General features: G+C 44.7%; 1 protein-coding gene across 9 annotated transcripts in view; it reads left to right on the forward strand.

The window, feature by feature from the left end:
• APBB2 (amyloid beta precursor protein binding family B member 2) overlaps window positions 1–26719 on the forward strand; it is a 505529-nt gene that overhangs the window by 299231 nt on the left and 179579 nt on the right. For 5 of the 9 annotated variants that reach the window (XM_077477579.1, XM_077477581.1, XM_077477584.1 and 2 more), the window contains 3 exons: window positions 15108–15170; window positions 16002–16087; window positions 21470–21530. In XM_077477579.1, coding sequence (XP_077333705.1) covers window positions 15108–15170; window positions 16002–16087; window positions 21470–21530 — 210 coding nt within the window. The remainder of the gene's footprint in view (window positions 1–15107; window positions 15171–16001; window positions 16088–21469; window positions 21531–26719) is intronic. The other 4 variants (XM_077477586.1, XM_077477587.1, XM_077477585.1 and 1 more) reach the window with 2 other exon arrangements.

Below are 26719 nucleotides of genomic sequence, written 5' to 3' on the forward strand. Positions count from 1 at the left end.
TCGTTTCGCGGCGAATTTCCGACATTCGCGGTCCGCACGTTCGAACGCCTTTTTCCGTCGTTCGCCGCGGCGGACTTACGTGTTTAATGTATACAAGAACTTTAACCTTTGGTGACACGTTTATCATGTGATACAGGACAGCCAATTGAGACATGACAGCACATGGACACTTGTACATTCCCCCTAACCTATAAATACACCCGATCCGGTGGCCATTTTACATTCTTTCTTCTGTTACGATAGGGACAGGTTCCTGTGTGGAGTAGGGAGAGATAAACCACTAGCTATTTGGTACACAAAAGTTCTTTTCAGGACTGGTATAGGTGTTAGGTGTTGATAGGTTTGCTGTGCTGCTGATTCTTGCAGCAGCCTGAGTGTCTTTTGTTAGTTTAGAGAAAGGGAAAGGACGGTGTATGCTACAGGGACAGCCAGATTAGTCTTTCATCATCATCATCATCATCATCATCATTAGCTGTTACTATCAAGGTCCACAAAAGAGCTGTTCCAGTAACCACTAATCGTTCTCTTTTTTTGCCAATTTGTATAGGGACAGGAAGGAAGCAGTGTTGTCAGGCAGTGAGGGTAATTTTAAAGACTTGCTGTTATTATTAGTTCCACAAAGGTTCTTTTCAGGACTGGTATCAGTGGTACAGTAATAGGCTTGTACATGTATAATATTCTTTCTTCCAAATATAGAAAGGATATTATACTTGACTGCTGCCCTTCTGCTGCAGTCTGCTAAACATTCACAACTCACTTGTTCCACAAAAGTTCTTATAAGGACTGGTAACTTGGTATAGGGTGCTACGGTACATAGGCTTGAGTGCGGTACAGTCTGCTGTTCTGTAAGGACCGCTATCGGTCCACAATAGATAGGGTTGACGTGCACCACTGCTGACCGCTGCCCTATACTGCAGCAGTCCTTCAGCGGTATAGGGACTGACGTACAGTCTGCTAATCACTAACACACAACCTGCTTGTTCCACAAAAGTTCTTATAAGGACTGGTAACTTGGTATAGGGTGCTACGGTACATAGGCTTGAGTGCGGTACAGTCTGCTGTTCTGTAAGGACCGCTATCGGTCCACAATAGATAGGGTTGACGTGCACCACTGCTGACCGCTGCCCTATACTGCAGCAGTCCTTCAGCGGTATAGGGACTGACGTACAGTCTGCTAAACACTAATACACAACCTGCTTGGTCCACAAAAGTTCTTATAAGGACTGGTAACTTGGTATAGGGTGCTACGGTACATAGGCTTGAGTGCGGTACAGTCTGCTGTTCTGTAAGGACCGCTATCGGTCCACAATAGATAGGGTTGACGTGCACCACTGCTGACCGCTGCCCTATACTGCAGCAGTCCTTCAGCGGTATAGGGACTGACGTACAGTCTGCTAAACACTAATACACAACCTGCTTGGTCCACAAAAGTTCTTATAAGGACTGGTAACTTGGTATAGGGTGCTACGGTACATAGGCTTGAGTGCGGTACAGTCTGCTGTTCTGTAAGGACCGCTATCGGTCCACAATAGATAGGGTTGACGTGCACCACTGCTGACCGCTCACCTATACTGCAGCAGTCCTTCAGCGGTATAGGGACTGACGTACAGTCTGCTAATCACTAACACACAACCTGCTTGTTCCACAAAAGTTCTTATAAGGACTGGTAACTTGGTATAGGGTGCTACGGTACATAGGCTTGAGTGCGGTACAGTCTGCTGTTCTGTAAGGACCGCTATCGGTCCACAATAGATAGGGTTGACGTGCACCACTGCTGACCGCTGCCCTATACTGCAGCAGTCCTTCAGCGGTATAGGGACTGACGTACAGTCTGCTAAACACTAATACACAACCTGCTTGGTCCACAAAAGTTCTTATAAGGACTGGTAACTTGGTATAGGGTGCTACGGTACATAGGCTTGAGTGCGGTACAGTCTGCTGTTCTGTAAGGACCGCTATCGGTCCACAATAGATAGGGTTGACGTGCACCACTGCTGACCGCTGCCCTATACTGCAGCAGTCCTTCAGCGGTATAGGGACTGACGTACAGTCTGCTAAACACTAATACACAACCTGCTTGGTCCACAAAAGTTCTTATAAGGACTGGTAACTTGGTATAGGGTGCTACGGTACATAGGCTTGAGTGCGGTACAGTCTGCTGTTCTGTAAGGACCGCTATCGGTCCACAATAGATAGGGTTGACGTGCACCACTGCTGACCGCTCACCTATACTGCAGCAGTCCTTCAGCGGTATAGGGACTGACGTACAGTCTGCTAATCACTAACACACAACCTGCTTGTTCCACAAAAGTTCTTATAAGGACTGGTAACTTGGTATAGGGTGCTACGGTACATAGGCTTGAGTGCGGTACAGTCTGCTGTTCTGTAAGGACCGCTATCGGTCCACAATAGATAGGGTTGACGTGCACCACTGCTGACCGCTGCCCTATACTGCAGCAGTCCTTCAGCGGTATAGGGACTGACGTACAGTCTGCTAAACACTAATACACAACCTGCTTGGTCCACAAAAGTTCTTATAAGGACTGGTAACTTGGTATAGGGTGCTACGGTACATAGGCTTGAGTGCGGTACAGTCTGCTGTTCTGTAAGGACCGCTATCGGTCCACAATAGATAGGGTTGACGTGCACCACTGCTGACCGCTGCCCTATACTGCAGCAGTCCTTCAGCGGTATAGGGACTGACGTACAGTCTGCTAAACACTAATACACAACCTGCTTGGTCCACAAAAGTTCTTATAAGGACTGGTAACTTGGTATAGGGTGCTACGGTACATAGGCTTGAGTGCGGTACAGTCTGCTGTTCTGTAAGGACCGCTATCGGTCCACAATAGATAGGGTTGACGTGCACCACTGCTGACCGCTCACCTATACTGCAGCAGTCCTTCAGCGGTATAGGGACTGACGTACAGTCTGCTAATCACTAACACACAACCTGCTTGTTCCACAAAAGTTCTTATAAGGACTGGTAACTTGGTATAGGGTGCTACGGTACATAGGCTTGAGTGCGGTACAGTCTGCTGTTCTGTAAGGACCGCTATCGGTCCACAATAGATAGGGTTGACGTGCACCACTGCTGACCGCTGCCCTATACTGCAGCAGTCCTTCAGCGGTATAGGGACTGACGTACAGTCTGCTAAACACTAATACACAACCTGCTTGGTCCACAAAAGTTCTTATAAGGACTGGTAACTTGGTATAGGGTGCTACGGTACATAGGCTTGAGTGCGGTACAGTCTGCTGTTCTGTAAGGACCGCTATAGGTCCACAATAGATAGGGTTGACGTGCACCACTGCTGACCGCTCACCTATACTGCAGCAGTCCTTCAGCGGTATAGGGACTAAGAGTTTTGTCACAGGGTCATTTAAAAAATGACATGCAGAGGAAGAGGCAGGCCCTTCCGCAGGGGTGGTAGGGGTAGGGCAGGAGCAACAGGCTTGAGCCAAAGTGGGAAGTTGCAGAAGGTGCGTTCAATTACTTTAAAGGATGCACCAGACTTGGTTGAGTGGCTCGCTCAGCCTTACTCTTCTGCACCCTCCTCATCCTCTCGATCTGCACCCTCTTCTTCACTCTCTGCTATGTGCACCCCCAAAGACACTACCACCAACAACACGACCACCACCACCACCACCACATACCTTCCGCTTGAGTCACTGGAATTATTTTCCGATCCATATCAAGAGGACATTTCTGATGCGCAGCCACTCTTGGTATTGGATCAGGAAGAGGAGGTAGCAACAAGCGCTACTCAGCAGTCTGACGCCAGTACCCAGATCAGCCCAAGGAGGAGGTTGGTCCCCGGTGTTGCTGCCTACTCCGAGATCTCTACTTATAGCGGTGGGGAAGGTGACGTTGATGATGACGTGTCTAGTGATGTCACGTGGGTGCCCACAAGAGAGGAAGAGGAGGGGAGTTCAGAGGGAGATATGGACCAGCAGATAGGGAGGAGAAGCAGCAATGACTTACATTGCACAGCAGGGACAAAGCAGACTGCAAATGTATCAGGAGCGAGTCATCGACCATGTACGGTCACATCTGGCGCTCCCAGGACACCGGCACATGGCTCCGCAGTGTGGGCTTTTTTTAACGTGTCCGCTGCTGACAATAGCGTTGCCATCTGCAATCTTTGCAGTCAACGCGTTAGTCGCGGTAAGCCCAATACTCACCTAGGGACGACCGCCTTAAGAAGGCACATGAGCAGCCATCACCGAGCCCAGTGGGAGCAACGGAACACACAAAGCCACACTGCAGGCTCTCACCGTCCAGCCTCGTCTTCTACTTCTCCTTCTCCTCTCTCCTCACAATTGTCCTCCACTCCACCTTCCATCACGCCAAGCTCACATTTTTCTGCAAAAAGGCAGGCTTCCGTGGGCCTAATGTTTGAGCGTAAAAAAATGATGATGCCGGATAACCCTCTTGCCCAACGGTTGGCGGCTGGCTTGTCAGAACTCATAGCCCGCCAACTACTGCCATATAAACTGGTGGACTCGGAGGCCTTTCGCAAATTTGTGGCCATTGGAACACCACAATGGAAGGTCCCAGGAAGGAAGTATTTCTCAGAGAAGGGCATCCCAGAGCTATATGGCCATGTTCAGCGGCAAGTGAATGTATCTCTGGCACACAGTGTCGGTGCCAAGATACATCTGACCACAGACACGTGGTCTAGCAAACACGGGCAGGGAAGGTATATCAGTTTTACTGCCCACTGGGTGAACCTTCTGACGGCCGTCAAGCATGTAACCCGTGGCACCCGTGTAGATTTGGTTTTACCGCCACGGATTGCATGCAGGCCTGACTCTTCTTCTCCTCCTCCTACTCCATCCTCCTCCCTCTCCTCCTCAGCTGCCTCCTCCTTTTCCGCTGCTAGCGTCTCTTCCACTGCACCGCCCAAGCTCCCCAGAACCTATTCCACATGCCAGGTGAGACGTTGCCATGCCGTGCTGCGTCTGTTGTGCCTGGAAGCAAAGAGCCACACTGGCCCGGCACTCCTTTCAGCTTTGCGTTCACAGGCAGATGAGTGGCTAACACCGCTCAATTTGACAGTTGGTAAAGTGGTGTGTGACAACGGTGCCAATCTGCTTAGCGCATTGAAACAGGGCAAAATCACGCACGTGCCGTGCATGGCACACGTCTTAAACTTGGTCGTGCAGCGATTCCTTGTCAAATACCCTGGGGTCCAGGACATCTTGCGGCAGGCAAGGAAAATCTCGGCCCATTTCAGAAGATCTTACACGGCCATGGCTCGCCTTGCTGACATTCAGCGGCGACACCATCTGCCGGTCAGACGTCTTATTTGCGATTGCCCGACGCGATGGAACTCAACCTTCTATATGCTTGATAGGCTGCTCCAGCAGAAACGTGCAGTTAACGTCTACCTGTATGAACTCTGCGAAAGAAACGGTTCTGGGGAGCTGGGTTTTTTTTCACCGCGCCAGTGGCTGCTCATGCGCGACACATGCAGACTTCTGCGGCCATTTGAGGAGATCACCAAACTGGTCAGTCGCAGCCATGGCGCCATCAGTGACATGGTACCTTATGCCTTCTTTCTGGAGCGTGCATTGCGTCGTGTCATTGATCAGGCTGTGGAGGAGCAGGAGCGGGAAGATGAGGAAGTCGCAATGCTGGATGAATTCCCAGGGGGGGCTACTCTATCTGAGACAAGTCAACAACAGGAGTCTGATGAGGAGTCAGAGGAGGATGGTGCCGGGGCGGATGAGCAGGAGCAAGAAGAGCATGCTTTAAACCTTTCTGGGATCCCTGTTGTGCGAGGATGGGGAGAGGAGAATGAAGAGGACGACATTATCCTGGATGATGAGCAGGAGCCAGGCCACCACACCGCTTCCACTTTAGTGCAAATGGGGGCCTTCATGCTCCAGTGTTTTAATAGGGACCCCCGTATAAAAAGCATGAGGGTCAAGGACCAGTACTGGGTGGCAACGTACTTAGACCCCCGGTACAAACACAAAATGGCGGAAATGTTACCGCCGTCGCAGAGGGCTGTCAGAATGCAGCACTTCCAGGCCTTGCTTCGAGAAATGCTGCATTCTGCTTTTGCGTGCGCTGGCAGAGGAGCAATTCCCACTCCCAGAGAAGGATTTGCGGGTACCAATCCAACAGCGCCTGCAAGAAGAGGCCGGTTTGAAGATGTGTTGGTGACTTCGGATATGAGGTCATTCTTTCAGCCGACCCATCGACAGGTGTCATCCGGATCCAGCATCAGGGAACGCCTAGACCGTCAGGTGTCCGACTACATTGGGTTAACGGCCGATGTGGACGCTCTGAGGAGTGATGAACCCCTAGACTACTGGGTGGGCAGGCTTGACCTCTGGCCAGAGCTTGCCCAATTTGCAATCGAACTGTTGGCTTGCCCCTCATCCAGTGTCCTGTCCGAAAGGACGTTCAGCGCAGCAGGGGGGATTGTGACCGATAAGCGTACTCGCCTAGCTCACCACAGTGTTAACTACCTCACATTTCTAAAAATGAATGAGGCATGGATCTCGGAGGAATTCAACACATGTGACCAGTAGACCATGTATATGTCTATAAACTATTTTTTTAATCAAGAACACAGACCTTCTTAATTCATTTGGCTCACTTCCTTGACCCAAAAAAGCACACCGTACTATATGCCCGTACCCTCCTCTTTGAAGAGGTTGAGCGGTGTCATATTTCTACTGGGGCTGCTTATGATATCCCTGTGCTGTGCTGACTTCCTCCTGGGGGTTCTTATTATGAGGGGATCACACCATCCCTGTGCTGTGCTGACTTCCTCCTGGGGCTGCTTACGGTGCTGCTGTCAGTGCTGTATGTCACGGTGCTGCTGTCAGCGCTGTATGTCACGGTGCTGCTGTCAGCGCTGTATGTCACGGTGCTGCTGTCAGCGCTGTATGTCACGGTGCTGCTGTCAGCGCTGTATGTCACGGTGCTGCTGTCAGCGCTGTATGTCACGGTGCTGCTGTCAGCGCTGTATGTCACGGTGCTGCTGTCAGCGCTGTATGTCACGGTGCTGCTGTCAGCGCTGTATGTCACGGTGCTGCTGTCAGCGCTGTATGTCACGGTGCTGCTGTCAGCGCTGTATGTCACGGTGCTGCTGTCAGCGCTGTATGTCACGGTGCTGCTGTCAGTGCTCTGTATTACGGTGCTGCTGTCAGATGCCTCTATCACGGTGCATGTGTCATTCCGGTATGTCACGCTGCTGGTGATCATCTCCTGCACCCTCTTCTTTGCCTACCCTGGTCCCTGACCTTCCCTCTCCTCCATTGCCTTCATTAGCTCCATAGTCCTGAATTGTTAGAACAATTTCCCAAATAAAATAAAAATGCTTGTAGTTATCGATCCCAAATTCACCTCATACATGTATTATGTCATTGTCCAGATGGTGGGACTACGTTTTACCCCCTAATAATTACCACGTGGCCGCAAATTCGACATGAAGGTTTGCAAAGTTCGCCTCCCATTGAAGTCAATGGGGCCCGCGGCGAACGTTCGGTTTCGCGAACGTTTGGGTCCGTTCGCATTTCGCGTTCGCGAAACGTCCCGTCGGAAGTTCGTCCATCACTATACACAAATGTAGTTCATACAGAGAACTTCTGGAATAAGCTGAATGAGAGAAATCAGTCAATTCCGTCATGCACACTAAACAGTAAGGATGGAGGAATCTACATTGCCGGTTGCTGTATTCAGGCAGTTGCAGCACCCAAACATTGACTGCATCTGGTTGGATAACAATTTTCACCAGCCTCCTTCAGCTCACTTAATCCCTGGTTACTATGTATATTAACATAGTGTACTATGGTACTATGGTCCAGATCAGCTCATCTGGAGGATACACAAATGACGAACAAATGTTCCAGCCAGAGCAAGCCATCGGTGCAGTGTGAGGCTTTAAATTATACTTCTAAACATCAGCAGACATGCAAAAAAAAAAAGAAAAAAAGGGCCATCTTTAATATTTATTGGACCCTGGACAAAATTTTTATTAGGCTTCCCCAAATCCACTTAGCAGCTATTTTTAGGCAGCGCAAGCTCAAGGGGCAGCTGCTTTGGGCCCCACAACAATGACTGGGCCCATTTTGCCCTGTGTTAAATATGGCCCTGCCTGGGAGCAAAAATAAGTTTGAAGAACATGAAATGTCACGTATTACTGTTTCGATGGTGCTTTATTAGAAGAATGCTAACCAAATATTTCAGTGTAAATGTGTCATGATAACTGCCCATTAAGAAGCCATTTATCCTAAAATCACCCTGTACAAATGTGCTAACAAAGCTGTCTTGGGGTTTTTTTTCTCCTTATTTCCTTATTTTTCTTTTGTCATCAATGTGCTGCTTCCTTGTGAAAAATGTTGTGCTTAGGAACAGCCATAGAATGATTTTGCTGTTGATATATGGAACTTCCCATGAGGGAATTATTTCATCACTTCCCTCAGATAGCAACACTACCTTTATTACATACATATAAGAGGTAATGGAACAGAAGCTGCAAGTGTATAAAATATGCATAAAGAAAAAATTTACACAGATTTGCAAGTATGCACGCATGCACTATTTTTAACTTGCAATTTCAGAGTGTTCGCATTAAAAAAAAGATACTTTAGTTCTCCTCTAACAATGATTTCCATCTCCCAGGGTTTTCCTACTTAGTAAATCCACTGTCTGAAACTACAGTGGTGTGAAAAAGTGTTTGCCCCCTTCCTCATTTCCTGTTCCTTTGCATGTTTGTCACACTTAAGTGTTTTCGGAACATCAAACCAATTTAAACAATAGTCAAGGACAACACAAGTAAACACAAAATACAATTTGTAAATGAAGGTGTTTATTATTAAAGGTGAAAAAAAATCCAAACCATCATGGCCCTGTGTGAAAAAGTGATTGCCCCCTAAACCTAATAACTGGTTGGGCAACCCTTAGCAGCAACAACTGCAACCAAGCGTTTGCGATAACGTGCAATGAGGCTTTTACAGCGTCCTGGAGGAATTTTGTCCCACTCATCTTTGCAGAATTGTCCTAATTCAGTTACATTAGAGGGTTTTCGAGCATGAAGGGCCTTTTTAAGGTCATACCACAAGATCTCAATAGGATTCAGGTCAGGACTTTGGCTAGGCCACTCCAAAGTCTTCATTTTGTTTTTCTTCAGCCATTCGGTGGTGGACTTGCTGGTGTGTTTAGGATCATTGTCCTGCTGCAGAACCCAAGTTCGTTTCAGCTTGAGTACACGAACAGATGGTCGGACATTCTCCTTCAGGATCTCCTGGTAGACAGCAGAATTCATAGTTCCTTTTATCACGGCAAGTCTTCCAGGTCCTGAAGCAGCAAAACAGCCCCAGACCATCACACTACCACCACCATATTTTACTGTTGGTATAATGTTCTTTTTATGAAATGCAGTGTTCCTTCTACGCCAGATATACTTGGACACACACCTTCCAAAGAGTTCCACTTTTGTCTCATCGGTCCACAGAATGTTGTCCCAAAAGTCTTGGGGATCATCAAGATGTGTTGTGGAGAAATTGAGACGAGCTTTGATGTTCTTTTTGCTCAGCAGTGGTTTTCTCCTTGGAACTCTGCCATGCAGGCCATTTTTGCCCAGTCTTTTCCTGATGGTGGAGGCATGAACGCTGACCTTAACTGAGGCAAGTGAGGCCTGCAGTTCCTTGGACGTTGTTGTGGGGTCTTTTGTGACCTCTTGGATGAGTCGTCGCTGCGCTCTTGGGGTAATTTTGGGCGGCCGGCCACTCCTGGGAAGGTTCACCACTGTTCCATGTCTTCGCCATTTGTGGATAATGGCTCTCACTGTGGTTCGCTGGATTCCCAAAGCTTTGGAAATGGCTTTATAACCCTTTCCAGACTGATAGATCTCAATTACTTTCTTTCTCAATTGTTCCTGAATTTCTTTGGGTCTCGGCATGATGTGTAGCTTTTAAGGATCTTCTGGTGGACCTTACTGTGTCAAGCAGCTCCTATTTAAGTGATGCCTTGATTGTGAACAGGTGTGGCAATAATCAGGCCTGGGTGTGGCTAGAGAAATTGAACTCAGGTGTGGACAACCACAGTTATAGTATGTTTTAACAAGGGGGGCAATCACTTTTTCACACAGGGCCATGATGGTTTGGATTTTTTTTCACCTTTAATAATAAACACCTTCATTTACAAATTGCATTTTGTGTTTACTTGTGTTGTCCTTGACTATTGTTTAAATTGGTTTGATGTTCCGAAACACTTAAGTGTGACAAACATGCAAAGGAACAGGAAATGAGGAAGGGGGCAAACACTTTTTCACACCACTGTATTTGCACCCGAAGAACCTTGTGGTTTCTTGTGAATTTCCTGTACTCTTGTTATGGTTTTTTGATGAAAAGTAATTCTGCTTTCATTTCACACTTTTATGGCCTGATGGCATTTGACAGGGACCCTACAGGGATGCTTGATATCTTCAGTGTACAAACAAGTTTTATAAAATATTTACTTGGACTGTCTCTAGATAAGACTTTCTATGTGTGTCTTCTTTTTCATCCCAGTACAAGCTTTTGCTTCAGACAAGTCAAAGTTGTCTGCAAAGAGCTAGGAAAGTGACTGGACATGAAATAAACATTATACCCTCCTAAGTGTGAATATTTAAAGGCAGCCACTGATACATTATACGCGTATGAAATAGACATGCAAATTTTGGATTCATAAATATTTGATTTTCTGTGAGGCATCAAATTGAATATTTAAAATGAATGTGGGTTGAAGTTATCTGCTGTCATGCATGAGCTAAACTGAAAAGGGGGGAATGATGGTGAATAAATATTTAAATAAGGTGAGAACATTTCCTGGAGATTAACAGACTACATGACAGTTTTTAGAGTGATCAACGCTGAGGAGGAACCTCCAGTGCTTGGTGGGATAGCTGCATTGTACACTGATTAATATGGTAAAGGTCATACTGTCTTCATTAACTCTCTTTTTGGAGAGTTAGAGTATCACAGTCCTTATGTAAAATTCCAACATTTAGATCTGATCCTTTTATGACTGCTGATTTCCTGTGGAAGTTACTGACACTACTGGGCATCCTGGAGCTTAACTTCTCTCTTTTGTGCCCTGGCACAGTGATATCATCACCAAATTATGTCTTTAATGCCACGGTTGCATTAGATTCCATGATATTCAACTCCTATTACAGAATGAATGATGACCACTCATTAGCACTGGGCATCAGGTGTATTTGAAGGCCACCTAGGTTTCCTGTAGGGCCAGTGTTGACAGGCTTCTCTTCCAAATACAAGTCTATGGAATAGCAAAAGCAGTTTAAGGGTCTGTGTTGACAGGCTTTGGGCTTGTGGATATCAATTTGAAATTAGTGTTATATGTTTCTGAGCTCATTCAAAATTAATTGACAGGTTCATTTGATCAGTTGTTGACCTCCTTCTGACCTGCTTCAAGTGGGCTTTGCATTCTCATAAATTTGTATGAGAATGCAAAACCTATTTGGAGTAAGCAAAAGCCCATCTACACAAGCTCAAAGTCCATCTACGCAAGGCCATTGTGGTGTGTCAGAGTTCTTCGTACATTTTGTTTGGCTCCCATTACAGTGCATAATATCCATAAAATATGAGGCACTGCTAAAGTACTACTGTATGACCAAAATGACTAATAAAGTTTGTTGAGGGGGATTAAAATCACTGTGCTAAGTACAGATGATTACTATTTTGTTTGTGGAAGATTATCATCTTTCCTACTCAGAGTCCTTCAAATTAAAAATAAACTCAGTATACACAATATAAGTAACATGACATTGACTTGATGTGGTCATAATTCATTTTCACACTTGAACTCAGGAAAATTTTCTCACAAGAACTCAGGAAAAAGGGTATCATGTCTGCATTGGCAAAGTTTTACAAAAATGCCCTGTTTAGTTTACTAATCCTTATAACATTTGTACATTTTTCCAAACTGTAGTAGAAAATGTAGTTGTCAGAACAACTGTGTGTACTAGTCAGTGCTTTGTGATGGATGCTAGAGGTTTTGTTTTAGATACACCAGTGCACTGCATTTAAAGGTTTAATGAAGTATGACATAAGCCCTGAGAATCATAATGACTGGCGCAGGCAGGTTTTATGAGAGCGTCTCTCATGCATTCTAAATGTAGTGAAGAATGGGCCAAATTCATATACCTGTCTAGAGCTTGTACCGGAATTTAGCTTATGCTGCACTACTTTTTAAATACATGAGATACACGTTTTTCTCTCTGTACGCCAAAAGAGAGTTGGTATTAATTAATTAATAATATATTTACAAGCAGGATTAACGCCAGGAAAGTGGCACAGAAGTATTATTGAATTCCCCCATGTGTGTTTTCATGTAGCAGGTCCCTTTGTCTAAGAAAGCTGATTCATGTCTGGAAGTAAAATGCATCCTTCATTGAAGTTTATGTAAGCCCTGTTGATCCTGCTAGAATTCCAGTGAGCCCCTAACTGCCTGTGACAAACTGACATTTCTGTTATTCAGTTACTAGCCCATCCCAGTTCTCTCTGTGAACTAGAGAACACCTCTCCATATGTTATGAAAATGAGGAGAGTGTGAGGTGGCATAGTCCAAATCCCGAGTGAGCTACTAACAAAACTGCTCCTCCATAGGTACAGTACAGTGAGGGAGCATTGGCACCATAGAATAGGAAGTGTGTTGCCAGAAGGATCACCAGGTTAAAATTAAGAAATAAAAGCCTGCAAAAAATAAATAAAAATCAGCCACCACAGTTAAGAACTAGTATGTTGCAATATATAAAATTTTTGTTATTGGATTTAGATTATTATTATTATTATTATTATTATACAGGATTTATATAGCGCCAACAGTTTGAGCAGTGCTTTACAATGTAAAGAGAGACAATACACCAACAGTACAATTCAAAACAAGAGGGTTAGAGGAGCCCTGCTCCTGGGAGCTTACAATCTAAGAGGGAGGGGCTGGTGAAACAAAAGGTAGGGACTGTGATGGATGAACTGATGAGGGGAGCATCAATCTTATTTTTGAAGTGATTGGCAAAATCGTGAGCAGTGAGTTAGTTACTGGGTGGAGATGCTTGTGTACTAAAATCACTTCTGTTGTGAGACCCCAGTGCATAAAGAATACAGATTACTGTGAATTTAAAGTCCATGCAAAATCTTAAATCCCTGCATCTATAGACACCAGGGATCTAACACTAACCTCTCTATCCCTGTAAAGAAAAAACACATAACTTTTTGGTAGCCTATCTGACCCGCTCCGACTGGATCCCACGCTGAGCTGTAAGCCGTGGATTTTCTGTGTGGGCGGGTGCAGAGGAGACGGAGGACAATGGAAGCCCCGTAGTAACTCTATGGGTGATGTCACTTCCCATTAATTTCACAGCCGTTGTCCTCCGCGTCCTCGGCAGAGCTTCCGGCGCTGGAGATCGGGTCGGAGCGGGTCAGATCAGCTTCCAAAAAGGTATGTATACTCATCTTTTCTTTACAGGGATAGAGAGGTTAGTGTTAGATCCCTGGTGTCTATAGATGCAGGGATTTTAGGTTTTGCATGGACTTCCACTTTCAGGACCAACTCTTGGCTGGAAAAAAATAAAAACTTGCAGTGGGGCCCTCAGCACTTTAAGGGTTAAAGGGTTTACATCTTGAAAGCATCATTACTTACCTTACCCCTTCTTCAGCAGACTTTGGCACTTTCCTTGTCTCCCTCTAGCGCTCTGGTCTGTGGGAGGTCCCTCCACATTTGTACAGTGCAGGGCTATTAACCCTCATTGTTCAATGAGGAGGCAGGAGTACAACCATGGCTTGGAAAGCCTAATGCCCTGTACACACGGTCGGACTTTCCGACGGAAAACGTGCGATCGTTTCCGACACACAAAGTTTGAGAGCAGGATCTAATATTTTCCGACAACAAAATCCGATCGTTTAAATTCCGATCATGTGTAGACAATTCTGATGGATAAAGTGCCATTCATGCCCAGAATAAATTACAAGACGAAAGCTATTGGCTACTGGCCCGTTTATAGTCCCGTCGTACGCGTTTCACGTCACCGCGTTCAGAACGATCGGATTTTCCGTCAACTTTGTGTGACCGTGTGTATGCAAGACAAGTTTGAGTCAACATTCGTCTGAAAAAATCTGATGGATTTTGTTGTCGGAATGTCCGACCGTGTGTATGGAGCATTAGAGTGTGGCTGCAGAGGATTGGTTGGACCACTGGAGGGACCCTGCTGAAGTGAGGAATAAGATAGATATTACACTTTATTCCTCTACCCCTGAGCAAAAACAAGCATGTAAACCTTGCAGTGTGGAGGGACCCCTATTACAGGGGTAGTTTTTCTCTTCTCGTGTCTAGACTTGATTAAGTTGGCCATACACAACTCCTATTTCTGCTAATACCTGTTAAACTCTCCACAATTTGAGCCATGGGTGGCTCTGTTGCCACTGTTTGGTTCAACAAAATTCCATTTTAAAATTGAAGGCTAGCCATACATGCTTAGATCGCTTTCACTCCCCATTTGCCAAATGAGAGAAATAAATGTTTCTGCGATCCACATTAACAGTTTGGATGGAGGAATCTAAATTTTTGGCTATTTTATTTAGACACTGCCTCTGCAGCTGCTTGAATACCCAGACAGTGACTGCCTCTGATTGGATGTGGTCACTATTCAGTGGACAATTTTACCCTGGCTCCTTCAAGCTTACAATAACCACTAGTTACTATGGTCCAGATCAGCTTCTCTGAAGGATGCCACAATTGCCAAACAAATGTTCCATCCAGCCATCGGTGCAGTGCGATGCTTTGAGTTATACTTCTGATCCATCAGCAGACACGCAATAAAATTGCTGCGCTGGGAGCAAAGAGAAGTTTGCAGAGCATGAAATGGAAGTTATTATTGTTGGGACGGTGCTTTGTTAAGAGAATGCTAACCAAATATGTCAGTAAAAGTGTCATGATAACTGCCCATTAAGAAGCCATTTATCCTGAAACCACCCTGTACAAATGTGCTAACAAAGCTGTTTTTTTTTTTTCTTTCCTTCCTTTTTTCTTATTTTCTTTTTTTTTCATCAATGTGCTGCTTCCTTGTGAATATTTATATGGCTAGAAACAGCCTTGGAGTGATTTTGCTATTCTGAATGGGGGAAAGATAAATGTTGACATTTGGAAGGCAAGTATTTGGTTAGAGACGTTTCAACGTGTAACCTTTCTTCTTTTTTTTTTTGTTTGCATGGTAGTGGATGTTACTCTCACAATTACCATTCATGAATCTGAAGAACAACGCAAGCTCTGGACTCTCACACTCACAAGTCCACATTCTGATCTTCTAAAGCTGACTGAAGTAGCTGACTGAAGTGAGAAAAATGAAGGTGTTGTAGGCAGTAGCCAATCAGATATTTATTTTATTGTCTAGCCTGCGGACAAAAACCGTCAGATGACATTTGATTGGCTGCCACATGGGCAGCGCCTTCACTTTTCTTTGTTTTAGAAGTTATCGTCTTCATTTCTGTGCAACGCTTGCTCCAATCAACACCCTATGCACAGCAACATAATGCGCATGCTCTTTTCTTTTAACCAAAAATATTCTACGCCTCTTTTGCTTGAAGGGAAACCATGCTGTTTCATATTTACAGTACATTATTATATGTATACATGGGCACAGTGTAAAGTCCACAGATGGACAGATTTACGTCACATGAGATAAGCATAATTTTACACTGCGTTACTCCACAGGGGCTAGTTTATCGGACGGTGATGGATTTATCAGTGCATGATGAATTAGCCACAGAGAGAAAAAACATGCACCGGTTAATCCTTATCTTATGTGAAGCAAATATGGATTTGATGAAACACTTCATGCCTTCATTCTGCACATGATGTCTCACTGCATAGTAGCCTTTGCTAGTAGATATGGATCACTGTCTTTACCTCCCTATTTTCTTCACAGTCATACTGTGACTGATTGCTCCTGTGTTCTAATATGAGATCTGTTTATCTGTAGGATTTGCACGCAGCCACAGTGAACCCAGATCCAAGTCTAAAGGAATTTGAAGGAGCTACATTACGCTACGCCTCTTTAAAGCTAAGGCAAGGACATGTAATGTTACAGTATAAATTGTATACAATATTTAGTAGATGATTTAGTTGGGTGATGGTTTCTCATCAATATTGCAATAAAATGCTTTGTCTGTATTTGGTTTATGTTAAAAAGACTGCCAATGTTTGTTGGCTTGTTTTATATGATTCCCATTGCAAATGTTTCTTGATCCCTTGCTGGATTTTTGCTGCATGCTGCACCCTGACAGGAACATCTCTCCACGCTTGTGGCGTGATCCTGACAAGCTGAGCTCAGCAGAAATTAAGTCTCCATATGTTCTATAGGGAAACAGAGTATTGTATGGCATTTTACTGTCACAGTCTCGTTGGTGGAAAAGAAGACCTTTCTGACAGCACCCTGACAAAAGTAAACACAATGGGGGGATCAAGTCTTGTCTTTTCATCCCATTTAAAAACAAATATTTGTTTTTGTTGGAGTGCTCTTTAATACATCAGAGGATTGCAAGTAACCTGTAGAGTCAATTAGAATGCAGCAAGGAGCCTAACTACCACATCATAGCAACTCACATAACATCTATTAGGTAGGAAGAGTCTGGTGTGGGTTTCCTCCATTCTTCTGAAAAAAAGCCTAATCCATCCCAATGAAGGCTGCCAAGTCTGATCTATCATTATGAAGGCTGCCAAGTCTGATCCATCACTATGAAAGCTGCCCAGTCTGATCCATCCCTATGAAGGCTGCCAAGTCGGATCCATTCCTGTGAAGGCTGCCAAGTCTGATCCATCCCTATGAAGACTGCCAAGTCTGATCCATCCCTATTAAGACTGCCAAGTCTGATCCATCCCTATGAAGGCTGCCAAGTTGGATCCATCCCTATGAAGACTGCCAAGTCGGACCCATCCCTATGAAGACTGCCAAGTCGGATCCATCCCTGTGAAGGCTGCCAAGTCTGATCCATCCCTATGAAGACTGCCAAGTCTGATCCATCCCTATGAAGACTGCCAAGTCTGATCCATCACTATGAAGGCTGCCAAGTCGGATCCATCCCTATGAAGACTGCCAAGTCGGATCCATCCCTATGAAGACTGCCAAGTCTGATCCATCCCTATGAAGGCTGCCAAGTCTGATCCATCCCTATGAAGGCTGCCAAGTCTGATCTATCCCTATGAAGGCTGCCAAGTTTGATCCATCCCTATGAAGGCTGCCGCGTCTGATCTAGCCCTATGAAGGCTGCCAAGTCTGATCCATCCCAATGAAGGCTGCCAAGTCTGATCTATCCCTATGAAGGCTGTTAAGCCTAGTCCACCCCTCCAGTGACTGTTAAGTCTGGTACATCCCTCTGTGTTACTATCTGATCACCAGAAAAGAAAAAAAAAAGAAAAAAGTTGAAAAATAATGCAGCTACGGTTAAAACCCAACTCCATAAAAGTGATAAAAAAACACCCTTGCAGTGCACCCTTAATTGTTTGTTATGTCTAGGGTATAGCAGAAGAATAACTTACCTGTGTCCTAGCTCTAGCCAACTTCAGCGCTCTCCTCCACCCAAAGCTCTGGTATGTGGACAGAGTCTCTGCTTCAAAATGTACAATAAAGGGACAGTAACTCTGTATTGTATGTTGAGGAAGCTGGAGTGCAACCAGAGTAGGGGACCAGTTGCTAGAGGGACCCTGCTATGGCTTAATTCTAGCTTAACCCTAACTAAACTGCCCCTTCTCCCTTCCTAACACCTATGCCAAATAACTCCTGTTAGAAAGATGTATATACTCAATTTTGTGGCCACTCCAGTCTGCTTGTGTGATCCGGCTCCCCTTGTGTCAGCTTCAAATGAAAGGAGGGAGCGCCGACAATGGATGGACCATTGAAGCTTATGGGTGACGTCACCACTCCAGAATTTTTTAGCTGTTATTGGAGCACTCTATCCTCTCCCCTGCAGCTGCCACTGGCTGATACAGGGGTTATCACGTGACCTGACATCAGCAAGCTGAAAATAGGTAAGTATCTTTCATACGCAGATTAGTAAGCATAGGTATCAGGAGGGGGTAGGGATCAGTTTTAGTAGTTAAGTTTAAGCCTGAATTTCACTGTAATCCTCTACCCCTAGACTAAATGAACATTTAACCCTTGCAGTGTTTGTGTATATTGGGGGTCTGCAAGAGTGTTTTTTATCCTGGAGGGATGCTTTAAGGATTGGTAAGCTGCAATATATTATTGCTGTTTTGTTTTATTGCTGGTTTAAGAAGTCATAGAGATTTCTAAACCTATCTGGAGGCTGCAACAAGAACTTTCATCAAATGTATTTACCCATTTTCACTTTTCAGCCCTTTCCTCTTTCTTCACTGATAACAATGAACAAATTATTTGGGCAACATATAGCTAGCTTCAGGTAGGTTAGTGTTAATTGTCAGGATATGATAACTGACAACCTCTGAAAGTAAAAGGTATGAAAGTAAATATTATTATTGATATATAGACAGCTCATATAATTGTAGGACAGACAAACAGAATCATTTCAAAATATTGTACTACTTTTAACGATGCTCATTCAGTTATCTGGACAAAATTATGCACAGACATGTATAAAGAGAATTAAGGAGACATTTGTATTTAAAGTTGTCTAAATTTCATTCGATTCCACTCATTTTCATGCTACAAAAAGCCATAATCCATATATGTATATCCTCCCCCTGCCTAGTCACAGCAACTCTTATCATTTTAATCATTATGCATTGAATACATGCACAACACAGTCAGTTTGTAGCATCATTAGTATTCCTAGGAACAGAATATGTATCATTCTGAAGTATTAGGCTTTCACTATGCAGGGTTTGTTTTCAGCTTACTGGAATCAGCACAATTAGTATTACAATTTAAAGATGATTTGGAGCGGTTGGATAATATGGATGAATGCAACCTTACTGGGAATAATCTACTACATTTTAAACTCTTTACCACTTCAGCACTAATCTATAATACTCCATCACCAGGCATTTTTTCAGTCTTCGGTGCTGTGATAGTTTAAAGCCCATCTTCGGTCAACAAAAGTTCTTCCTATGCAGTGGGGCTGTTCCCGCACTGCATGGGTCTGCAGCTCGTTTTTGTCTAGGAGATTTACTTACCTAAACCTCTGATCCCTCCGGCACAAGACTGGCCCCGCACTCCAGCAGTCTTGAGTTGTGGACTGTTCCTGACGTCACCAAGCCCAGAGAAGCATCCATAAACCAGCAACAGTCCACAGCTGGACAATGTGGGAGCAGCATTTTCTGGTGGATGAAGGATCGGGAGAGTATAAGCTTTCTCCTTATCTCTAGACCAGGGCTCTTTAAACTGTGGCCCTTTACTTGCTCTTGGGGCACTATTCATCCCTCTAATATGAGACACTATTCTGCCCTCTGAGACCAGAAATGGAACATAATTCCTGCCACTGACATCAACAATGGGGTGCCATTCCCCCCCCACACCAAAAATGGGGGCTTATTCCTCCCCCCTAATACCAAAGGTGGGGCACTGTTTACTCCCACTGATGCCAGAAAATGTTCAATTCCCGCTGACCTAGTCTGTCCCCCCCTAAAGTCTGAAAGACCATAAACTGGCCCTTTGTTTTGAACGTTTGGAGACCTCTGCACTAGACAAAACGAGCAGTTGACCCATGCATTGCGGGCACAGCCCCACTGCAGGGGAAAACTTTTTTTTGCCCAGAGTTGGGCTATAATGGACAATTACTGGGTCATGCAATACAGTATCCAAATTCATTTTATATAATTTTCTGAGACAAATACAGCTGTCTTTTGGTGGTATTTAATAACTGCTGCTTTCTCTCTTTTATTATACAGTATAAAAAAAAAAATAAAAAAAAGTTTTAAAACGTTCTGTTTGAAAGCATATCAAAACAAAATATTAGTACAGTACGACTACCGGTGTAATTGCCCCTTTTTTGGAAAGTAGATTCCCACAATTTTTTTTTAAAATAGTCATGCTGGTAATGGGGTGGTTAAAACGTGAAGTAACTAGATACAATGCATCTTTAATGCCCAGGTCATACAAAGGGAGGATAAGGTGAAGGGGTAATGGACATGTAATATACAGTAGAAGGATAAAGATGAGGGAGTTAATGTGAAGGATAAGGGAGTTATTATAAATGCAGTACAGAGATAAGATAAGAGCCTTTATTTCTAGTAGCTTAAAGTGGAACCACACTGCATCTGAATAACCACAAACCGAAAATGCTGTTTAATTCATTTTTAATATTCAACACAAGCTCCCTCATCCATCAATGTCTCCATGCTTTATTTTGCTGACAAGTAACTTTGAAAAGCACCCCCTAGCATTTCTGGCCATTGTCATCTTGAGTAAAGGCAGATGATTAATATAGCAATTAGTTCCTGGAATCCATCTGCTCTTAGTTCAGGCATGCTGGCAGGAGGGTGTGCTTAGCTGAGAAAACCCCTCCTCCGCTCCTGAAGATCCTGGGATGTATAACATCATCTGCCTAGGCATGGAAAGCAGGAAGTAACTGAATAAATGGAAAAAAGGTTTAAAATAAGCAAATAGAATATACTTTCCTATCAATTTACTAATACTAGCAGCATAAGGATTACAAATAGTCAATAGTCAAACTGCCAGTTTGGCCGCGGCTGCAGCACATTGTACCTGTGGTTTCCCATAGTCTTTCTATTATGCCCTGTGTTTATTTTCACTTTCTGAAAACGCAACAAAAATCCTGCTTGTTGCTGCATGTTTGGTGCTCTTTTTAGAAAACGTGAACAAAAAGTGGGATATAATAGAAAGCCAATGGTAAACCACAGTGTAAAAGGGGACTAAAAACACCAGCTGTACATATACATTAGAGGGCCGACAGGCAAGGTTCTAGTGCAATAGAAAACAATAGAAAAAGAACTATGATTTCATTGCCTCTGTTGTAAATTTGAGGTGAATAAGGGTCTATTGCATGATCTTATTGCATGTTAAGAATTTGCAAATACTTTAGTGTGCATAGTACTGTATAGGCAAAGGTTCACTTTTAATGTGAATTCCGGTAAAGTCAGGCCTTTATCTGTGCAATAATGAAAAAAAGGGACAGGCATTCTTGAATCAAGGTCTGAGCTGGGCCACCCAAGGCTATGGGGCTACCTTTCCTACCCTGGTTAAGGAACTTCACGTTATTTCTATACATTGCTGCAAGCATCTATCCCAAGCTCAAATAGGAGAAATCTTGTAATAACATAATTCCCAATCATTATATGGAACATACTGTAAGTAGGGGCACTAGGTAAGTAATGTCACTGTGTGTATCTGTGCATGTGATATTGGCAACAGCATCCGGAGCTAAATGACTGAATACTATTAGAGATTATTACTGTCTTATTATGATGATTAAGTTCTGAATATACTGTATAAACATACATTCTTATCCACAGAAATGTCCCTCATTCTGATGAAGAGGATTCCTCTAGCATCAACAGCGACCCCGAAGCCAAGGTAGATCATGAGATGTGCTAATTTTACCTCATTAACCTGAATAGATTCATACATTCTGAACCTGGCCTATAGGATGATAGTCTACTACCAGTGGCGGCTGGTGAAGTTTTAGGATGAGGGGCGCCAGACCCCGCCCTTCCATTTTGACCGTTCCTACTTCCCATAAGCCTCACCCCTTGTTATAATTAGGGGGTGACATACCAAAAAATTGTGTGGTTTAAGCTGAATAGTGGGCGTGGCTCGACGGAGGTGTGGTTAGAGTCTGAAATGAATGAGGGAGGGAGAGAGAGAGGGAGGGAAAGCAGACCCAAATCCTACACAACAATAGAAATATGTGTATTCCAGAAAGTTTAACAATCATAGATAAAGATACTCCAAGCACCTGATGTTAGCGCTTAAATCATCCCGAGACCATGGTTGTTATGGTGTCAGGATGATTGAAGCGCGTTATTCCTATTATTACATTGTAATATAAAATGAAATCATTCAACTCACCATAATGCAGAATCAGTGGGAGTCCTGAGCATGTCACCTGCCATGTCGCCTGGACCTGGAGTCTGTCCTTACATCAAGTGCCCCCAGCACCTTCTTACCTCAGGTGCCCCAAGCAGAGTCCCTCCTCACATCAGGTGCCCCCAGCAGAGTCCCTCCTCACATCAGGTGCCCCCAGCAGAGCCCCTCCTTACATCTATATCCCCATCAGCGGAGTCCTCCTTACATCTGTGCCCCCATCAGCAAAGCCCCTCCTTACATCTGTGTCCCTATCAGCGGAGTCCCCCTTACATCTGTGTCCCCATCAGCGGAGTCCTCCTTACATCTGTGCCCCCATCAGCAGAGTCCCTCCTAACATCTGTGTCCCTATCAGCGGAGTCCTCCTCACATCTGTGTCCCCCATCAGCGGAGTCCTCCTCACATCTGTGTCCCCATCAGCGGAGTCCTCATATCTGTGTCCCCATCAGCGGAGTCCTCCTCACATCTGTGTTCCCATCAGCAGAGCCCTCCTCACATCTGTGTCCCCATCAGAGGAGTCCTCCTTACATCTGTGTCCCCATCAGCAGAACCCCTCCTTACATCTGTGTCCCCATCAGCGGAGCCCCTCCTTACATCAGTGTCCCCATCAGCGGAGTCCTCCTTACATCTGTGTTTCCATCAGCAGAGCCCTCCTCACATCTGTGTCCCCATCAGAGGAGTCCTCCTTACATCTGTGTCCCCATCAGCAGAACCCCTCCTTACATCTGTGTCCCCATCAGCGGAGCCCCTCCCTACATCAGTGTCCCCATGAGCGGAGTCCTCCTTACATCTGTTTCCCCATCAGCGAAGGCCCTCCTTACATCTGTGTCCCCATCAGCGGAGTCCACCTTACATCTGTGTCCCTATCAGCGGAGTCCCTCCTTACATCTGTGTCCCTATCAGCGAAGTCCTCCTTATATCTGTGTCCCCATCAGCGGAGCCCCTCCTTACATCAGTGTCCCCATTAGCAGAGTCCTCCTCACATGTGTGTCCCCTTCAGCAGAGTCCTCCTCACATCTCAGTGTTCCCATCAGCAGAGTCCTCCTCCTCCCATGTGTCCCCTGCAGCAGAGCCCCTCCTTCATGCCGCGTCTGTCGCCTTCAGCGGCAGCTATTCAGTTCTTGGCTTTCTCTGTGCGTTCAGTGGAGAGTTAGGAAGCCCCTCCCCCTATTGACAGGCCATCACTGTCTACTACCCTGGTTGTTTTATAGAGCAACTGATTATTTAGCAGGAAAAATAGACGTAAATGAAAAAAATAATAATAAGTGGTTGGTACATAGCCACCTGTGTTAGCAGCATACATCTGAATGCCAAAGGCTTCATTCAAACATTCAGCTCGGGGGAGGTTAAACCAAAATGCGGTTTTACCTCCCCCAGCCACCCGCCTTAACCTAGGCATGGAGCTGCTCACGGCAGTACACATTCCGTGGCTTAAACAGCATGACTAAGTCTATGGTGCCATGCCATAACTGCCTCGCAAATATATGCAATACATGGAATTCTCAGCACAGTAGTGCAGCATTCACAGGGTTTAATCAGGTGGTGGCAAGGCAACATAAAGTCCTCTCACTGCCTATTACTAAATAGCAATCCAACATGTATTGCTCCTTATAGGGCACTGCACATGTGAATTAGCCCTTAGTGAACGGCCATTGTTTACAAGTTGAGAAGACTAGCTGTAGGGAAGAGCTGGGAGTTTTTTTTATACATTTTATGCAAAAATTTCTTAGGTTATATACTCTTAAGTTTTTCCCAAACTTGCTTTAAGGAGTGTATGTTGTATGTTCTATCCACTTCTTCTCAACAGGAGAGATAACTAGTGTTAAACTATTACTAATTTGCACCCTAAAGCTCCTACCTGGATGAATGAAAAATAGTAGGACTTGTAAATAAGGCCAAAAGAGGACCATACACTGGGGCCCACATAGAATAAAAATGTGAAAGAAGAGCTGTTACCTACAGCTAGTCTGAGTTTAGCTGACATTTTTATCAGCAAAGGTTTGAATATTAAAATAGATTTTGAATGGTTTCTATGGCACAACTTCACACGTGGGGTCAAAGCCTTTATGATTTATGTCATCCTTAAAGTAGAACCAAATGCAAAACTTTGTTTTTCATTTTGGATAGATAAATAGGGAAATCCCTCCAGAGTGAGGCAATGCCTGGTTGTCTTCAGGGTCACTAGAACTAATATCACAGCCGCAGCACCGGTCTCTCTATGGATGGCTTGCCTTCCATTGAGAGTGCAGTGCACATGTGCGCTGATATCCCGGCTGCTACATATGTAAATATCTCTTAAACGGTGCATGTTTAGGAGATATTTACTGTACTTAAAGGTAAGCCATATTATAGGCTTCCTGTAGGTAAGGTACAAGTTAAAAAGCAAGTTTACTAGTACGTAAGGGGGACACAGACAGCAATAGAAACCTGACAGGTGTTCTAATCCTTCTCCACTCCGTCCAAAACTACAAATAGGGGTTTGCCTTTATTTAAACTTAAAACTATATACTAATAATATACTATACTATACTATACTAATATACTATAACAATAATAACCTCTAATGTGAAGCAGTCATTTACCACTGCAGTTAGACGAGTTTGGCAACCTGTCTATTTGGTATTTCTACATTTACGTGAAAATATTATTATTATTATTATTATTATTATTATTAATATCATTATTATACAGGGTTTATATAGCACTGACAGTTTACACAACACTTTACAATATAAGGGCAGACAGTACAATTACAATACAGTTTAATACAGTGGGAATCAGAGAGCCCTGCTGGTTAGAGCTTACAATCTAGGGGCGGGTCAAGAGAAACAAAAAGGGGATTGACTGTAGGGGGTGGGCTGATGGAGAAAATAAATGTACAGTTGTTAGGTGGAGCCAGATAGGCTTCTCTGAGGAGATGAGTTTTCGGCCTGAGGCGAGCATGGAATAAGGTGACAAGGAGAGCAGTAGGTTTTGGGAGGAACGAAGAGAATGCTTTGGTTGGTATTTTGAGACTAGGTTAGTGATGGGGGCTTTAGTATGGGATTAGATGGGGTTAGTAGCTGGGGGCAGAGTTATGGATGGCTTTTTAAGTTGTTGTTAGTTTCTTAAATGTAATGAATTGGGTGGGTGGAAGCCAGTGGAGTGATTGACAGAGAGAGGGGTAGCAGACACTGAGCGGATTGTAAGGTAGATGAGCCAGATAGCTAGGGTAAGCCAATGAGGAGATAGTTGCAGTAGCCAAGGCAGGAGATAACCAGGGAGTGAATTAGAAGCTTTCTTGTGTCATTGGTTAAGAAGTGACATCTGGGAGATATTGCGGAAGTTGAGACAGTGATTGGCTGTGGGGCTGAAGGGACAGGATTACACCTAGGACCTTGGTATGAGGGTATGGGTTAATAGTTTAGCCATTGATTTTGACAGAGAAATCAGCGGAAGGGGCACATGGAGGAGGAAATATTATGAGCTCAGTTTTGGATGGATTGAGTTTGAGAAAGTTTGAGAAAGTGGTGTGACATCCAGGCTTATATGTCTGTTAGTAAATTAGTGATGTGTGAGGCGAATGATGGAGTAAGCTTAGATGTAGAGAGATAGATTTGGGTGTCATTGGTGTAGAAATGGTTTCAAAATCCATGGGAGGCAAGAAGGTGTAGATTGAGAATAGAAGAGGTCCAAGAACAGAACCTTGGGGAACCACGATGGAGAAAGGAAGAGGAGAGGAGAAAGTAGAATTGTAAATGACATTGAAGGTGCGGTGGGATAGGTAGGATTAGAACGAGTGAAGAGCACAGTCACAGAGACCAAAGGAGTGTAGTTTGTTCTCAGTTAGATGGTCGCTCATTTGGTTGTAGACAAGACGTTCAAGGAGTTTGGAGGAGAAGGGGCGTAGGTTGTTCAGATTGGTGGGCTTTTTTAAGGATGAGGATGACTAGTGCATGTTTTAGAGAGTTGGGGAAGATGCCAAAAAAGAGGGAGAGATTGAAGATGTGTGAGAGTGTAGCATAAAGCCAGAGAGAGACCATAGCATTTGTGAGGGAGCAGAATCCAGGGGGCAGGTGGTTAGGGGGACGTTGGAAAAAAAGCTTGAAGTATTTCTAGGACTTTCTGGGACTTATGCCGCGTACACACAATCAAACAATCCGCCCGTGTGTGGGCTCCGGTGGACTTTTTTTTACCCAAAAGTCCGGCGGACTAAGAAAGTAGTTTTGCACCAAAATATGTCCGGCGGACAATACAGCCGTGTGTGTGCTAGTCCGCCATACTTTTGAAATGAACAGACTTTTCCCGCACGGAGAAAAGTCTGTTCATTTTGAGCGCGGCTCCAGGTAGCCGGGACCAGCGAAGGAAGCGTTGCTGGCCCCGTCATCTGGTATGGAGTTAAAGGGGAAGCCCTACGCCAAAAAACTGGCGTTGGGGTCCCCCCAGGTCCATATCAGACCCTTATCCAAGCATCCAACCCGGCCGGTCAGGAAAGGGGGTGGGGACCACGTGGCCCCCCCATCCCAAAGCACCTTGTCCCCATGTTGATGAGGACAAGGGCCTCTTCCCGACAACCCTGGCCGTTGGTTGTCAGGGTCTGCAGGCGGGGGGCTTATCGGAATCCGTGAGCCCCTTTTAATAAGGGGGCCCCCGGATCCTGGCCCCCCACCCTACCCATTCACCTGTGAAAAAAATGTAAA

Source organism: Lithobates pipiens, unplaced genomic scaffold (assembly GCF_037356315.1).
Source record: "Lithobates pipiens isolate NorthernLeopardFrog02 unplaced genomic scaffold, aLitPip1_a1.2 Scaffold_13, whole genome shotgun sequence".
NCBI classification, from domain to species: domain Eukaryota; kingdom Metazoa; phylum Chordata; class Amphibia; order Anura; family Ranidae; genus Lithobates; species Lithobates pipiens.